This window comes from Lepidochelys olivacea (genome assembly GCF_965140295.1).
Source record: "Lepidochelys olivacea isolate rLepOli2 genome assembly, chromosome: 1".
Classification (NCBI taxonomy): Eukaryota; Metazoa; Chordata; order Testudines; family Cheloniidae; genus Lepidochelys; species Lepidochelys olivacea.
The window spans coordinates 29078670-29096618 of record NC_140411.1 but is presented as its reverse complement, the minus strand read 5'-3'; the positions used below and the strand labels follow the sequence as shown (position 1 = coordinate 29096618).

At 43.5% G+C, this 17949-nt stretch overlaps 1 protein-coding gene across 1 annotated transcript; it reads left to right on the top strand.

The window, feature by feature from the left end:
• Positions 1 to 3442: 3442 nt before the first annotated feature.
• On the top strand, positions 3443 to 17436 carry LOC311514857 (high-affinity choline transporter 1-like; the record flags this gene model as incomplete). Its single annotated transcript, XM_084617559.1, has 8 exons — positions 3443 to 3620; positions 5567 to 5680; positions 10587 to 10742; positions 11220 to 11368; positions 13344 to 13487; positions 13900 to 14053; positions 15151 to 15368; positions 16960 to 17436. 8 exons carry the CDS (start codon positions 3443 to 3445, stop codon positions 17434 to 17436), a joined length of 1590 nt encoding a protein of 529 aa, XP_084473685.1.
• Between the last annotated feature and the right edge of the window lie 513 nt (positions 17437 to 17949).

The window sequence follows — 17949 nt, the reverse complement described above, 5'->3', positions numbered from 1 at the left end:
AGAGCAGGGTATGCCCAACCCCGCATTCACGGGGGGGCGGGAAGTGGAGTGACCCAGCCCTAGCCCGCTCCGCTCTGCTCCCCTGGCTCCCAGGCTTGGGCAGAGCAGCGGTGGGAAGACGCGGGGCTGGGGCAGAGCAGGGGCAGGGGCCATGGGGAAGAAGCAGAGCAGGGCCTGGAGCAGTATGCAGCTGCCTAGGGCACCAGGAAATTTGGTGCCCCACACTTCCTCGTGCCCTACACAGCTGCGTACTTTGCATATGGGTACGGACAGCCCTGGTCAGAGGAATCAAAGGCAGCTGAAAGATCTAAGAGAATCAGCCTGGACATTTGATTGTCCACCATGACCAGGAGGACATCATTACCCAGCATCACCCAGCTTATGCAGGGACAGCTGGCCCACTGCCCTTGTGAAGCAAATCACTGAAAATTAGAGTTGGCAAAAAAATTTCCATCAAAACTGTTTTTCAACAGAAAAATGGGGGTTTGATAAAAATTTTCTATTAAAAGTGGCTGCTTTCTGTCGAAAATTTAGATTTTTTTGTTGAAAATCTGAGCACCTAAAAACCAAAAAATTTCATCCAAACACAGAAATATTTTGATTTGCAAATGCTGCAGTGTAGTTCAGTTGCCTCATATTCCAATTCTCTTCTAGGGGCTGGGCTCCCTGTCCAGACTACATCTCCCATGATGCACCATGGTCAGTACTCCCATGATGCACTGCCTCCACTCTCCAAAAAGGGGATCATGATGAACAGCTCATAGAGAACAGGAGCTTGAGGCGCACAGACTACAGCTCCCACAAAGTACTGTGACAGCATTTCTAAATTAAAATATTTCAGTTTTGGCCAAAGTTTTCAAGTATTAAAATTTGCACCAAAACTAATTTCCATGGAAAATTTAGACTTTTTTTTCCATTTTCATTTTTCAATGTTTTCCAGGGTTGAGGAGACATTTTTAAATCAGCTCCGACAAAAATCTTCTCCAGCAGCAAGTCTAGTGTTTTCTTGTTGGCTTTTACCATATAGGAAGGATATGAATTCAGCTCCCAGCTTATTTTATCTCTATATTTGGCAATAGTGCAATTGCTATGACAAATTGGAGAGGGTTCAGAGAAGAGCCAGGATAATGAACAAAGAATTAGAAAACACACTTTATAGTGATAGACTAAAGGAACTCAATCTATTTAGCTTAACAAAGAGAAGATTAAGGGGTCACTTGATTACAGTCTATAACTAACTCCCTGGGAAACAAATATTTAATAATGGGGTCTTCAATCTAATAGAAAAAGGTATCACATCATCCAATGGCTAGAAGTTGAAGCTAGACAAATTTGGATTGGACATAAGGTATACATTTTAAAAAGTGAGAGTAATTAACCATTGGAACAACTTACCAACGGTCCTGGTGGATTCTCCATCACCGACAATTTTTAAATCATGATTGGATGTTTTTCTAAAAGATATGCTCTAGGTCAGGAATTATTTTGGGGAAGTTCTATGGCCTGTATTATGCAGCAGGTCAGACTAGATGATTACAATGGTCCCTTCTGGCCTTGGAATCTATGAATCTAGAAGTTATGTTTAAATACAGCAAATACAACTTCGTGACACAGAATTTAGATTTAATGCCCACACAGGCTGGATCTTGGTGACTTATCCAAAAAGTAACATGAAAATTCTTCACAGCAAGAAAAACTCGACTTAGTAAACAAGAGAAGACAGCCCACATTCACCAGGCTATTCATGACCTGGAACAGTTTCACTTTCTAGGACTTTGCAGATGCTATCGTGAATGTGAAAGTTAGTGCCTCTTAGTAACATACCACACTGAAAATGTATATTTAAAATGTACAGTATTTCTCACCTAGCTTTTTATACATTTAGGGCCAAATTCTGATACTCTTATTCAGGCTGAATAGTACCTGATTTTAATAAGATCACTAAAAGACTACAGTACTATTCGGTATCAGAATTTGGCCTTTAGGCTTTTTCTTTTTTAAATGAAAACAACCACACTATTTCTATTTGTACAAATCCTCCTGTCAGATTGAAGCAAAGTTTACACAAATCTTGCTTCCTCTGCTATTTCTAATGAATTTTTCATATTACAGTTTGATGTCAGATTCATCTGTTTTGTCAAAAATGTAGTTAAAAACCTCTCATATAATTGCACTTTGAACGCGTCTCTCGCTCAAACAAAATGTTTGCTGTTAGATTAGAATTTTTGGGCCACAAACCCAGCAGCATGAAGGACCTTGAACTGGCTTTCATTCTGCAATCAGGACAGCTTCATACTGCTTCCAGAATGTTTTGAGAACACTGTACACAGAGGGATTGCTGATGGACTGTTTACAGAATGCTATAATAAAAAATAAAAAAAACCCCAAGGTTCTCCCCAGGTCTTTCTCTTCAAGACTCTCCACATCCGCAATCAATGTACGTTAGTTCTTAGTGTGTATTGTTAAACTAAAGGTCATCTTTGAGCTGTGCCATGTGAGTTTCACAAAATTGCTGCCCCTTGATCTCTGCATGAGGTGATGTATTTGGAAGAAACTGTTAAGATGTTTCGGACTTATAAATTCCAGCTAAGAATGCAAATGAAGGACTGTTCAAAAAACAATCTTTGATATGATCCTGGCATCAAGGATCATATCTCAGTGGACAGAAGGAGAAAGACTGAAAGTCTACTGCCCAGAGCAGAATTTCAGCCACAGATCAACCAAAACGCTGACATCTAAACTATATAAATTACTCACATCCTACTGTGTAAGAGGTTCCTATTGGAGGTTCATTATCTGTTTGAAGGACAGCTTCTTAAATTTATCAAAGAAAGATTTCTCTTTCTAATTACCTGAGAAACATTCTAATAGGAGTTAGTTAAATACAGCCTCCAGAGAAACAGCTGTGCTACCTGTTATTTTATGGTATGGTACAACACTGTCTGCACCCCTGCCTGCCTTTATCAATGGAACTGATGTGAGCTTGATTTGAATAAGGCATTGCTACTCATTCAGTTGATCATTGATTTTTTTCTTTCCTGAATTTCTTTTTATTATAATGATTTTTTTTATTTCAGTCAACTTTGTTCAGACAAGAGTCTCATCCACATATATTCTGACCTCATAACAAGAACCAAGCAAAACGGATACTGATTATTCACATGCCAATGCATATCATACAAAATATTACATTTCCCCTCATTGATATCAGACTGACATTATACAACACATAAATGCTTATTTGCCTGAGTCCCCGTCCCTTATCTACCCCACCCTACTTCCACCCAGAAGGCAGGATTGGATATTTCCTCAAGAAGGGTGGAGACTGAAAGACATAGCATCCAGTACCTTGACCAAAATTTTGGCTCATAATTCTTTTTGGTACTGTGTGAGCACTACTGAATCCATATTCATCTCTGTGGTCCAGAATAAACTGCAGAAAATGGCTCTGAATATACCTGGCTTGGTAGCTTTAATTGTGTTTTATGCAATAACTTTAGCCATTGGAATTTGGGCTTCTTGGAAAAGCAAAAAGGACCAGAAGAAAGGGAAACCAAGTGAGATGATCATAGTGGGGAGCAGGAACATGAATTTTTTCATTGGATTATTCACTGCAACTGGTAAGTGTTCTGAAAGGAAATCTGTTTATCTTATTAAAACATTCAGGTTGAGCTTTTCTCATTCACAACATAAATTTGTTCTTCTAAGTCTGGGATATGGAAGTTTTATTAGCATTGTGGGCCAGATTGTGCCAGCCCTACTCACACTGAGCAGTCCCTAATGTCTTGAGTAGTGGGACTCCCTCAGGAATATGATACTACTCAGGAGGATAGTATGTGGTGCTAATTTAGGGCAAGATTCTGCTACCTTCACTCGTGTTGAATACCTTACTTTTTGTGTGGGATATGGTGCTGCTCATCATGAGTAAGGCTATCAGAATCTGCCTATAAAGAAGGATGTATATATAGTTCTTTAAAGCATTTACACACTATGCTTCTGACACCTCTTCTATTTCTTCTGTGTTTTCCCATCATCAGAGATTTTTCCCTCTTACCTATCAATAGGGGAATGCTGTCCCAAGTGACATTTGTCTGGCCAGCAGATTTGCTTGGTTTTAGTCTAAGCTGAAGACTCACTTTTTTGAATGTAGTATGTGCTTGACTGTTGTTTTAAGGGATTTATTTTCTTAAGCACACATTTGCTATTGTAAAGGACCATGATACATGGGAATTATGTTCTATAAATTATTAAGGAACAATAAATGTAACGCTATTTGCTCTTGCTATCTGCTCCAGCCAGTGTCTACCATTAACAAAAATAGAAATAAAAATAAACCTATTCTGAACATTAATGAGTTTTCCATGCAAATGTAGCTATTCACTTTGAGTATCACCTCTTCAGAATTTTACCCAGGCCAGGTCTACACTGCAATGTTTTGTCAGCATAGCTATGTCGGACAGGGGTGTGAAAAAACCTCATCCCCCAGCCAACACAGCTATGCTGGCAAAACCCCCGGAATAGATTCAGCTATGCTCTGGTTAAACTTGGATTTATGCTGGAAATGGCCCACCTTGATTATCATACACATTGTAAGGAGAGTGGTCAGTTGGATGAGCTATTACCAGCAGGAGAGTGAGTTTGTGTGTGTGTGTGTTGTGGGTGGGGGGGGAGAAAACCTGGATTTGTGCTGGAAATGGCCCACCTTGATTTTCATACACATTGTAAGGAGAGTGGTCACTTTGGATAAGCTATTGCCAGCGGGAGAGTGAGTTTGTGTGTGTGATTTTTGGAGGGAAGGGGTGGGGGGTGAAAGGACCTGGATTTGTGCTGGAGGTGGCCCAGCTTGATTGTCATGCACATTGTGAGGGGAGTGGTCACTTTGGGTGGGCTGTTGCCAGCGGGAGAGTGGGTTTGTGTGTGTGTGTGGGGGGGGTGAAAAGACCTGGATTTGTGCTGGAAATGGCCCAACTTGATTATCATACACATTGTAAGGAGAGTGATCACTTTAGATAAGCTATTACCAGCAGGAGAGTGGGGTGGGAGGAGGTATTGTTTCATGGTCTCTGTGTATATAATGTCTTCTGCAGTTTCCACAGTATGCATCCGATGAAGTGAGCTGTAGCTCACGAAAGCTTATGCTCAAATAAATTGCTTAGTCTCTAAGGTGCCACAAGTACTCCTTTTCTTTTTGTGAATACAGACTAACACGGATGTTACTCTGAAATCTGTTGCCATAGCTAATGTCATCCAGGAAGGTGATGTTACTATCCCGGCAGAAAAATTCCTGTCAGTCTACGCTGCATCCCCTGTAGGGGCTTTTGCCAGCATAACTGTATCCACAGAACCTGTGTAGTGTAAACTAGCCTTTAGGGTCAGATTCTGATAAATGTGATAGTAAATGTGAAGTAAAAAAAATCTGGAGTAAATGTGAGTGTGAGTAAACACTCACCAGTGTGAATAGAGGTTCACAGTCTGGCTCTGGACTTTTCAATATGTTTTATGAGAGTAGTAAGGCAATATATGTCTCATCACTATTTCTCCTGCCCCCCCCCCCCTTTTTTTTCAGCAACCTGGGTCGGAGGAGCATATATCAATGGTACAGCTGAAATTGTCTATCTTCCCACAAGAGGACTAGTGTGGGTCCAGGCGCCAATAGGATTTGCTTTGTCCCTTGTTATTGGTAAAAAAAACAAAAAAAAACCCCAAAAACATGTTATAAATCTTTTTTTTTTTAATCCAATGTTATGGATCTAAAAAATGCAGACTCTCCCAGTGTTGACCGGGTCTTTTCCCTGCTACCCAGAACACACAGGTTCACAGACAGACTCTTGAGCTGAAGAAGTATGTCTTTTATTTGCTGATTCAATGAGAGATCAGTCCACCAAAACATGCCACAGCATAGGGTTAAATGCTAGCGCATACCCACATTCAGGTGCTCGCCTTAAATATATTGTTACAAAATTAGTCATTATAGATATAAACACTTTTCTGCCTAACACTAAGATTAGTTTGCTAACTCAGTTGTTTACCTGATCAGGTTGTTGACCAAGCTGTTCCCCTGATTGAACCAGTTGTTCATCCGATTGAAGTGCTGGCTCAGCTTTTCACTTGGCTGTTCTCCCTCCCTGCCAGACAAGCAGGCATCTTTTCATATGTCCCAACATCTACAATATACATTCTACATATTATGTGTTCTACACTCAGATAACTGTCAAATACTCAGGCTGTTTAAATTATTCTGAATGAAGTGTCAGATAGTGGACATCCCAAAAGTGATATAATTGGCCTTTATCGGACTATGTTCTGCATACATACAATAGATTCAGGATGAGAATTCAAGGGATTAATAATTGGAGGATTAGGGCCTAAAATGCAGAACTTAATGGGGCCCTGTGCAGATGCAGAGATTCACCTGCATGAGACAATCTACATCAAGAGAATCTTATTTGTGTGTTTTGCTTGCATGTGATAGTCTGTGAATACTGTTTTTCTCCAATATCCTTTTGGAAGTAGGAACATCATGCCCTCAACAAAATGTAATTCTTTCTTTGAAATGTTTGTGGAGCTAAAAAGTATCACCATGATTTCCCCACCAAAATACATTCTCCTAACACCCTAAATCTCAATGCATGTTTGCTACAGAAGACCTAGCCAAGTCCCTTAGTGGACAGTCACCAGTCAGCTGTAATTGTACCAACTTTGGAGCCCATGTGCTTCCAAGCCAGCTGGATCTGGTCAGCATCCAGTCACTGCTTCTAACTCTGGGCCTCTCAGAGTATGTCTACACAGCAATGTAAGCCTAAGATTAGTGGGACTCAAGTTGACCTGACTGAACCTTGGGCTTGAGCATTTACATGGCATTTCAACTCGAGATTAAGGATTTTCTGACCCCTGGTGCGCTCACTTGTAACACTGATAGACCCCAGTCATCGGGATTGAACCTGGGATCTTTGGAGCTAAATACATGAGCCTCTACTGCATGAGTTAAATGCCATATGGCCCTTAGCTAAGGCTGTAGAGCAGACTCATTAATCTCTCTCTCTAAGTGGTCTCGGTCCCACTACATATGGGGTTCTCAAACTTTTGTACTGGTGATCCCTTTTATATAGCAAGCCTCTGAGTGTGACCCCCTCCCTTATAAATTAAAAACACTTTTTAATGTATGTAACACCATTATAAATGCTGGAGGCAAAGCGGGGTTTGGGGTGGAGGCTGACAGCTCGTAACCCCCCATGTAATAACCTCGTGACCCCCTGAGGGGTCCCAACCCCCAGTTTGAGAACCCCTGCCCTAGATGGGACAGAACACCACACCCAGGAGGTGTATGAGTTACACACACGCGCGCACGCACACACCTGCTGTTGACTAATGCTGGCTATTGGCGGGACTCAGGTGCCCATAAGGATCACATGAGTACATAAGCTGCATAATTAGCTTATTTGGTGGCTGTCTCAGTAGAATGACTGGGGTTTGAGAAGGCTTTGTACTGAACTACCATCTAACCAGACAACTAGGCTCTTCACCAGTTTAGGCTGAGTCAGGAAAAGGCCCATGTGCAGCTGTTCTGAGGAGAATTCACACATCAGGCTCCCCGGCTGTCAAACTATGAAAGTGAAACTTCGCAATTCTTAATTTCTGAAATGGAATGTTCAGTGAAGGTGTTTTCCTTTGGCTGGTTTTTTATTTACTTTTGTCTGTCTGTTTCGAAGTTTGACATAAAAGGCAGGTTTCAGAGGAAAAACACTCCAGCCCGGCTGGCAGCAGAGCAGTGAAGTGCATCCCTGTGTGCTCCAGCACCTTCCAGGATCCCTTATCCCTGCCCCGACGCGCCCTGGGAGGCAGGGATAAGAGATCTCTGGGAGGCTGTGGGGAAGTTTGGGGGCTGGCTCCCACTCTCTGCCCTGACAGCACACACTGCCTGGGCACTCTGCACATGCAGCCCCCGGGGGGGGGGGGGGGCGGAGAGCAGGGTGGAGACCAAGCAGCAGCCCTGCAGGGAGCGGGAGCGGTCAGGGTGTTGAGGGTCATCCTTCCCCGGCCATGCTGAGCTGCGAGTTCTGCTCCCCCCCCTCTCTGCAGGGCAGTTGCTTGATCCCTGCTCTTCTCTCTAGGGCCCTGCCTTCCCTAGGGTTGCATGTCCAGTAAACAAGGGGTTAACCTGCTGATTCGACCTGCTGCCATTTGCAAAGGGAGGTGCAGCTTCCATTTGCAATAGAGTGCAACAGATGGCATCACAGATCGTCGGCATAGAGAAGACTAACGAAGTTGCCCGAAGGAACTCTGGGATACATTCGGAGGACTGCCGGGACCCGAGTCAAGCTGGGACCCCGTGCACAAAGGAAAGCAATAGGGCTTGAACACCAGGTCCCATAGCCAGCTTAATGTTTGCCTGGATCCTCCAGCCCTGCAGGGTCCTGGGAACCTAGCTCCGAGCCCTTGGTTAGCACAATTGGTATGTGGATGCAAGGGAGTTAGATTTGAGCCCAGGCTTAAGCCTAGGCTTACGCTGCTGGGTAGACATACCCTAAGGCCCACTACTGGGTACAGAGCTCTTGTCTGGCCCCCTCTGTGGGTGCTCTGGATTGTAATTTAACTCTTTAGGGACACATGGCAAGTAAAGTAAGGAACACAGGCTTTGCTCTGGAGTTTTTAAAATCACAGTAAGCTTTGCTGTCAAAGCATACAAGAGTTACAGATCTCTAGGAAAACAACAGGAGCCTGAATGCTCGTTTCCCTGTGTCTATGCTCATCCTTTCTTGTGAGTCCTTAGGCCTAGTCCATGTGTCAAGCAGGTAGGCCCCATGGGCCCTTTACCTTCTGCAGTCTCTGTTTTTCAGCAAGAGAGTGAGAACCAAGAGCAGATCTTGCATTTAAATAAGGTTTCAGTCCCCTTTGTCACGTTATCTACTGACCAGCCTCATGATCTCAGTCAGGTGGTTGAAGTCCTACTCCCCTGGGAGACAAACTGGGAGAACCAGTTTCCTTTAACCTGGCCACTGGTTTCAGCAAATCCAGTGTTCTGACAAGCACCACTGATGACTCTTGTGTTAGTTGCTTCAGGGAGGCGCCCTGCATTACAATAAGCTGCCTTGGTCTGTTCTTGGCATCTCTAGGCAGGCACAACTACACACTCCAAATGCAAGTCACATTCTTCAAAATGGCCGTTACAATGTCAAGGGCAGGTCACAATTAGATACAGCCATACACCAGCCCATCACATAAAGCTGGAGTAGTGGGTGTGCAACAGTGCCATTTGCGGGCAGCTTCCCCCGGAAGCATGTAGTAGGAATTTAGCAGAATCCTACAAGTAGAGACAAGGAAGAGCTGCTCTTACACTGGGAAATATCTGCCCTGTGAAGAGCACTATGACTTTGATCCAAAGCCCACTGAAATCAATGGAAAGATGCCTATTGACTTCCATTTCAATCAGGCCCTAAAGCAGTAGCCTATGGGCACAGCAACCCTTTCTCACATGAGTAATCCTTACCAACACAAGAAGCCCCATTCAGAGACTGCAGGTCCAGTCCAGCACCCATTCCTCATGTCAGTAATCCCCAGACAAGTAGTCCTGTAGGCATCAGGATTTGGCACTACATACATTCATCAATTTTAATGGAACTACTTGAGTGAGGATTGCTGACATGAGGAAGGAGTGTAGGACTGGGCTCAGTTCATGAGGTGCTGACATTAAAAACAAGATAATTTAATTTTGGAGGAGGCATAGGGGAGCTGCACGTTTCATTGTATGTAACTGCGGGCAGCATTTATCTCAGTATGTTGCATGGCACCTAGCATTCACAAAATCAAGGACAAACCTATTGCCTTATATTGACCAAAGCACATGGGCGGCGGGTAGCATAGGCAGGGAAGGCTGTGCCTCCCCAAAGAGCCTGGTGTGGCCTCATCCACACTCTGCCCAGAAAGCCCCCTCTTGCTTGCTCTTGTCCTTCTCCCTTGGCCCCAGCCCAGCTGGTCACTTGTCTTCAGGGAAGCAGGCTAGGGCTGGGGCTGGAGCTAGGGTTAGGGTGGCCGTGGCCTGCCAGCAGCCTGGACTTGGGGTGACTGGGGCTGCCCAGCACTGAGGGGCCCTCGGGCACTGGGGCCGCACTGCCCAGTGCTGAGGGGGGAGGATGCCAGAGCTGGGACTGTCCGCCCTGTGCTTGGGGGCGCTCGGGGGTTAGGGCTGGCGGACATGGAGAGGGTGGGGCTCTGGGATCCAGTGGGGCCTCAGGCAGGCGCTAGCCTCCCTGAGCCAGCGGGTCACCCACTGCCCATGCCAAAGTGCACTTTTTTCAGATGATGTAAGACCCTTTACAGTGAAAACTCCATAGGGCCTTGCATTGCCTGAAGAAGATGGTTACTGATGAGAAGTGCACTTTAAAAAGCTTAGTAAATGTGGATATTTAATGAGGTGATCAGCTGATGGACATTTTAACGGGGAACATTAGCAAATTATTGCAGTGTGACCAGTGAACATTGACTAATGCTGGCTTTAATACAGATATCATTTAGAACAAGAGGACAGTTCTGACAATTTCTTAGGAGATGTGTATAAAATTCAATGACAATATTATAATTTCTGATAGGTGGCCTCTTCTTTGTAAATCCAATGAGATCCAAAAATTATGTGACAATGATGGATCCTCTCCAAGAAACATACGGGAACATGATTGGAAGCCTTCTCTTTATTCCACCTTTAATAGGAGATATATTCTGGTTTGCAGCTATTCTTGCTTCATTAGGTAAATATATTTGCTCAGCATTTGTATTTGATAGAAAGATGATGTAGCGAAGACAAGGGAAAGACAGCCATGGATAGCTCTGCTTTACACCACCTTTTGCGGATTATGTGTTCATCGCTAATTCATGAAACTATATTATTTATTCCCTTTCCTAATGTTTCTTGAGCATGTTTAAAGTAAAACTGATAGAAATATAAAATTCACATTTCCATAGTACTAGGTAATGATGTGTATTTATTTACTATCATCCTGATATTATAAATGAGGAAACTGAAGTGCAGAGAGCTGAAGTGACTTGGCCAAGGTCACAAAGTAAGTTGGTGACAGCACAAGAAATAAAACTCTGGAATCCTTGGCTTCTAGCCAGGTGCACTAACCGCTAGACTACATTGGTATCATTTAACAACTTATTTGTATAATAAGAAACTTGCATATATAAGACCTGTTATGATTGTTCAAAATTGTCTTTGTCTGCAGGGGCAACAATGAGAGTCATTTTGGATATTGGAGGCTATTTGGCCATAATCATATCGGCATGCACTGTTATACTCTACACTTTACTGGGAGGGCTGTACTCAGTTGCATACACAGATGTGATACAGCTGATTTTTATTGTGCTCAGCCTGGTAAGTTCAATGCATTTCTGTGTTATCCGTTTTCTCAAGATTTCATAATCAAAGATGAGAGACAAAATTCCTCTCGCATTTTCACCAGTCTCAGTCCAAAGAAGGTCCATTGACACTGGTCTCAGACCCCAAAGCTCTACTTTAGGTGTAAAAACAAAAAGGCCCCAGGACTACATAAAGCCAGTTTTTCAACTCTTACTTGGGTTGAGTAACACTTACTCATGGGTGTAGTCTACTGTCTATTCACATGAGTAAAGCTAGCAGAATCTAGCCCATAATTTTCTTGGCTGGAAATAAACAAAACCCAAGAAGACGGTTATCCAAAAACACCAATTAATTTAAATAAAGCAACCATGCTCTTAACTACACGATGCAAGACCCAAGGCGTAATTCTTCCAGTTTACTCTGCACTGATTAGGCCTCACTGGAGTATTGGGTCCAGTTCTTGGAGCCACATTTCAGGACAGCTGTGGACAAATCGGAGAAAATCCAGAAAAGAACAACAAAAATGATTAAAGGTTCTGAAAACATGACCTATAGGGGAAGATTGAAAAAGTTGGGTTTGTTTAGTCTGGAGACGAGAAGGCTAAGATGGGACATGGTAACAGGTTTTCAAGTACATAAAAGGTTGTTACAAGGAAGAGGAAGAAATTTATTCTTGTTAATTTCTGAGGATAGGACTAGAAGCAATGGGCTTAGATTGCATCAAGAGAGGTTTAAGGTTGGACATTAGGAAAAGCTTCCTAACTGTCAGGGTAATTAAGCACTGGCATAAATTGCCTAGGGAGGTTGTAGAATCTCCATCATTGAAAGTTTTAAAGAGTAGGTTGGACAAACACCTGTCAGGGGTGGTCTAAATCAGTGGTTCCCAAACTTGTTCTGCCGCTTGTGCAGGGAAAGCCCCTGGAGAGCCGGGCCGGTTTGTTTACCTGTCGTGTCCGCAGGTTCGGCCGATCGCGGCTCCCAGTGGCTGCAGTTCGCTGCTCCAGGCCAATGGGAGCTGCTGGAAGCGGCGGCCAGTATGTCCCTCCGCCCGCGCTGCTTCCAGGAGCTCCCATTGGCCTGGAGCAGTGAACCACAGCCACTGGGAGCCGTGATCAGCCGAACCTGCAGACGCAGCAGGTAAACAAACCGGCCCGGCCTGCCAGGGGCTTTCCTGCACAAGTGGCAGAACAAGTCTGGGAACCACTGCTTTAGATAATATTTACTCCTGCCTTGAGTGCAGGGGACTGGACTAGAAGACTCTTGAGGTCCCTTCCAGTCCTATATTTCTATGATGACCATGCAGATGAAGGACAGGGCCCAAGAATGGGGGAAAACAAATTACTCTTTGCACCTCCTTTGTGCCTGGTGCACAGCTGAGAATGTGCTCAATCTCTCTGTGTCTGAGTTTATCCAACATTACAACGGTGACAATAATTCATATTTGGTGGCCCTTTCTGATGGACTCTCTTTTTCCTGTTACTAACAGAACATTGACATACCAAATTCTTGGCATAGAGGATATGATACATGGAGTGAAGATTTTAACCTTAATGCATTAGTGAATTACAGAGGGCTGGCACTAGGATGACCAGATATCAAGTGTGAAAATCAGGAGAGGTGGTGGGGGATCATAGGCACTTATATAAGACAAAGCCCCAAATATTGGGACTGTCCCTATAAAATAGACATCAGTCTAGCTGGCACTGAAAGGCCTTGTAGAACAAGAAGGAATTTGAATGAGCTTGAGGGAAATGCTTAGGGAAAAGGAGGGGGAATGAGATACAGGAACAGGAATAAAGGGTGGCATGAAATGAAGACGAGCAAGAGGAGGAGATAAAAGGGACAATTAGGCAGAAGGCTTGGGATGGTTGTAGGAAGCAGAAGTGGGAGAGGAGGAAATTAGAGCAAAGGCAAGGCCAAGGAGCTTGAATAGGCTATAGAAGTGAGAGGAAGTTAGTGAAGAGATTCAGTGTTTCCATTTTAATCCCAGTGGATCTGTGTCCCATTTGCCCTGCTCAACTCTGCAACAGAAAACATTTATTACACTGCTGCTCAGGAATCCTACCAAGCCCCTTGGATTGGGCAAGTACAAACAGAATATCTTGGAAGGTGGCTGGATGACTTCTTATATCTGGTAAGAAATCTTTCTTGGATTGGCTGGTGGGGTGGGAGATTGGACTGGGTGAATGGTTTCATCGTCCATTCCAAAGCCAGTCCACAGAGTTGGCAAAAGACTCATCCCTGAAACAAAGGCCACCGCACACCAAACTTCAACTCTCTGCTCCCAAGCATCCAGGCGCTAAGAAAGAATCACAAAAAAGGCATTTTTCAGAGGCCACATTCTCAGGAAACAGCTGGACCATTCTGGCTGAACTTTTAAAACAGTTAAAGTTTGTTAAACGTATAAGCAACTGAAACTAAGCTCTTATAATGGTAAGTGTCAGGTAATCTTGATAACAGAAGGTGCTACTAGCCCTACCAATAAATAAAATAATACTAACAGGCATGGACCGTTGTCTCACTGCATTAACATTTGAATGTTTCAGATTCTTGGAAGTATCCCATGGCAAACTTATTTCCAACGAGTTCTCTCAGCCTCCTCACCAAGACAAGCAAGGCTCATTTCCTATCTCTCTGGATTGGGGAGCTTTTTAATGGCCATCCCCTCTGTGCTCATAGGGGCCGTAGCAGCATCCACAGGTAAAACTAAATCATGTGGCTTTAAGAAATGTACTTTTTTGCTCAAGGTTTAAAATCAGTGGCCAAGATTATTAAAATGGGGCCTAAAGATAGGACTACGTTGTCCTGATTTAGGCACCTAAGAAAGCAGCTGGTTTCAGTGCTGAGCATCGAGTAGCTTTTACTGACATCAGTGGGAGTTGCTGGACGTTTAGCATTTTTGATACTCAGGCCACTTATTTAGGGGCCCGAATCAGAATGCTGGAGCCTTCCAGCTTCTGATTCAGGTATTCAAATACCGAATATCTATTTAAAATGTTTTATGTTAAATAAAGGGGCTGCCACGTTTCTATTCTGTGCACAGTACAATACATACTCTTGAGTGCAAAAAGGGGAAAAAAAAGACCAATAAAACTTATTTTCCCTCACTGCTTTATACTCACGATCTTTACTGCGTTGTGTCGGTATCATTTGATCATGTTCAGGGGAGAAAACGCTCAAAGGAATTTAAAGATTCAGTGGTAAAACAAAAACAAACTCCTCCCTCCTCCTTCCCCTCCAAAAAAAATCTCAACCCTGGTTGGAGCAGGATCAAGCTCTTGTGGAAGTAAATAACTTAAGAGTCAGAAAAGAATTTGATACTTACGGGCTAAAGCTGTCAGAGAAATCAGTGCAAAGACCCCATCTCTGAGCAATCTATGTCTGGAGGGCGGACAGACCTCTCAATGCCCTGTTCCCAGAAGCAGCAGAGGGGACACTCTTGCAGGCACATTGTGCCCTGGACCAACCATCCCTCCAAGTGGTTGACTCAGTTCACTGCCAGTTTACCCAGCAGTATTGGGCCATTGTGGCCCTTACTTGATGCATAAACCAGTGTTAGGATTTGGCATTAACAACATATACATACTTTCTAGCTAGGTTTCCAAGGACTTTCAGCTCTCATGCTTCAAGATATACACTGATCACCAATTGGAGTCAGGAAACAACATAATCTAAGTTCTAGAACACAGTTTTTAACTGCGGAAGGATGGCTCTTTGTAGAAATACAGCTCTGAAGGCAACAAAAGCATGAATTAAATATTTAATTCTTCGCCTCCTTTTTTTGTTCTGTGTTCAAGACTGGAACCAGACGAGCTATGGTCTTCCAACACCAGTGGAGAGAGGAGAGTCAGCCATGATACTGCCATTGGTGCTGCATTATCTCTGCCCGACCTACATTTCCATTGGCGGCTTGGGAGCGATCGCTGCTGCCGTCATGTCTTCTGCAGATTCAGCCCTTCTCTCTGCCAGCTCTATGTTTGCACACAACATCTACAGAAAAATTCTTAGGAAACAGGTGACAGATTCACCACTAGTATTTACAGCGGGGAGAAACTACTGAAAATCTGTGCAAAATTTTTGCCACCATTTCAGGTGTCTGATTTCAGATTCCCAAAATTTCAACTGTTTGTCAAATTTAGGGAAACTTGAATTTTCACATGACATTTGCTCTCCCCAGTACAGCACTGCTGTCTGCTGGAAGCCCGGAGATCCCAGACTTGAACATTTGTCTGTCATGACTGGGATATGTGACCTTGTCCAAGTCATTTAGGCCCAGATTCTTAAAGGTATTTAGTAAATTGCTGTACTCAGCATTGCAAGGCCCAACTGATTTAGGAGCCTAATCTAATTTTCAAAAGTGATTTAGGCCCTTAAGAGTCTAAATCCCATCGGCTGTCAATGGTATTTTGGCTCCTAATTGCTGAAATCCTTTTGGAAAATGAGATTTGGTTAGGTGCTGCAACACTGAGCACAGCAATGCTCAGTGCTTAATTTGTAAAGAAAGAGGTGCTCGGCTTCAAGCAATTAGGTGACGTGTCTCAAGCAATTATTTTACATTCTTAATTGATGCAGCAAGCCCAGAGGTGCTGGGGCTATGAACGGCCAAGCCTAGAGATGTCAGGGCTCAGCCCTGGCAGAAATTCATAGATCACACCTCCATATCTCACAACAACAGGACTGATTCATGCTTTAGCAGACTGTATATTATTGATACAACACAGAGAGACTGATCCCGCTCCCATTTCGGCAAATGGGAGTTTTACTATAGACTTCAATATAGCTATAGCTTCAAGTCCGTAAAGGTATACAAGTCAGAAGTGGTAACAGAATCCAAGAGCTAGTGATTCCCATTCCTCTGGTCAACAGGCTAGCCCATGCTGCCAAAGTCAAACTGGGTTTTGCAAAAGCACCAGAAGCTTGCAGAAATTCTCTAAACTCAAAATGGCAAAATAAATTATTATGGGTATGGTAACTTTGGCTTGCAGGGCACGGACTGCTGGGCTGCTTTATTGCTGTGTAGACTTTCAGATTCAGATTGCAGCCTGGGTTCTAGACCCTGCGGGGTAGGAGGATCCTAGACCTCAGGCCCCAGCTCGAGCCTGGAAGTCTACACATCAATGAAACAACCCCACAGCCTGAGCTCCACGAGCTTGAGTCAGTGGGCATGGGCCAGCCACGGGTTTTTCTTTGCTGTGTAGACATACTCTATGTTGCTCAGCTCCCGTATTTGATAATAAGTTCTTACTATATATTTTACTATGTACTTTTTTATTATTATTAGCTACTCTAATTCCAAAGATGTATTTCAAAATGAACATGGCCCAGAGATTTGAATGTAGAGTTTTTCTAAGTCAAGACTAATTCAAATCCAGCCCAGGTTGGTAATAGCTTCTGATGGGCCAAACCAAAATTCTAGATCCAAATACCTCTGAACGTAGGTGTATTCAAAATCTGGATCCAGAACTAAATTCTTCAGCTGAAGTCTATTTGTAAAATTTGGATCTGGATATTATTTATCTGATCATTGTAAACTTGAGATTGGATTCAGGATCAGATTAAAAATGAGCCAGTGATGATTTCTACAACAATACTCTCTTATTTTACAGGCTACGGAGAAAGAAGTTGTCTCTATAATGAGGGTCTCCATGGTGGTTTTTGGGGCAGCAGCTGCAGGCCTGGCTTTTTACTTCCATTCTATTTATGATCTGTGGTTCTTGAGTGGTGAGCTGGTGTACGCCCTTCTCTTTCCCCAGCTCTGCTGCGTCCTCTTCATTCCCAACACCAACATATATGGCTCAGCTGCTGGATTCTTCTTCGGGTTCCTGTTAAGGCTGCTGGCAGGGGAACCTTCCCTGAAAATCCCCCCTATAATCCACTACCCAGGCTGCTCCCTTGTGGACGGCGTCTACGTTCAGCTGTTTCCTTTTAAAACCTTCACCATGCTTCTCACTTTGGGGACTATTGTCGCTGTTTCATACCTGGTGGCGTTTTTGTTTAAGAGAAACATCCTCCCTCGCAGGTGGGATGTTTGCAGTGTAATAAAAGAAAATGGTGCATTCACCCACCCGCCCTGCGCCAGTTAGGAGAACAGGTGAATTTACAAGCACCTATGCTACTAGAGAATCATGATTAAATGCAGGGCATCACTGAGCATTCTGCAGTTAAGTTAGCAGGTTAATGACATTTCTTTTCCAGTCTTCTCTCGCCAGTCATGAATTATTTGGTAGATTCACAAAGAAAACAATAATTCCATTTGCACTATAAAAAGGAATGAAGTCAGAATATGCAACAATTTAAGGGCATCTGGTGAAGGAACTTGATCTTGCAGTGGTTAGAATTGTTAATATAATGAAATAACACAATGCTTCTGCATGTTCTTGGTACTAGGAGCTTGAAAAATGCAGTAGGGATGAGAGGTTACAAAGTGAGTTGCCACAGATGTGAACTTCGTACGTGACACCTCCACATCACACAACAAAGGGGACTGATTGATCCTTTAACAAATTGTATTTTATTCATAAGACACACACAGGCTGATCCTGCTCCCATTGCAGCAAATGGGAATTTTACTACAGACTTCAATGGGGATAGCATCA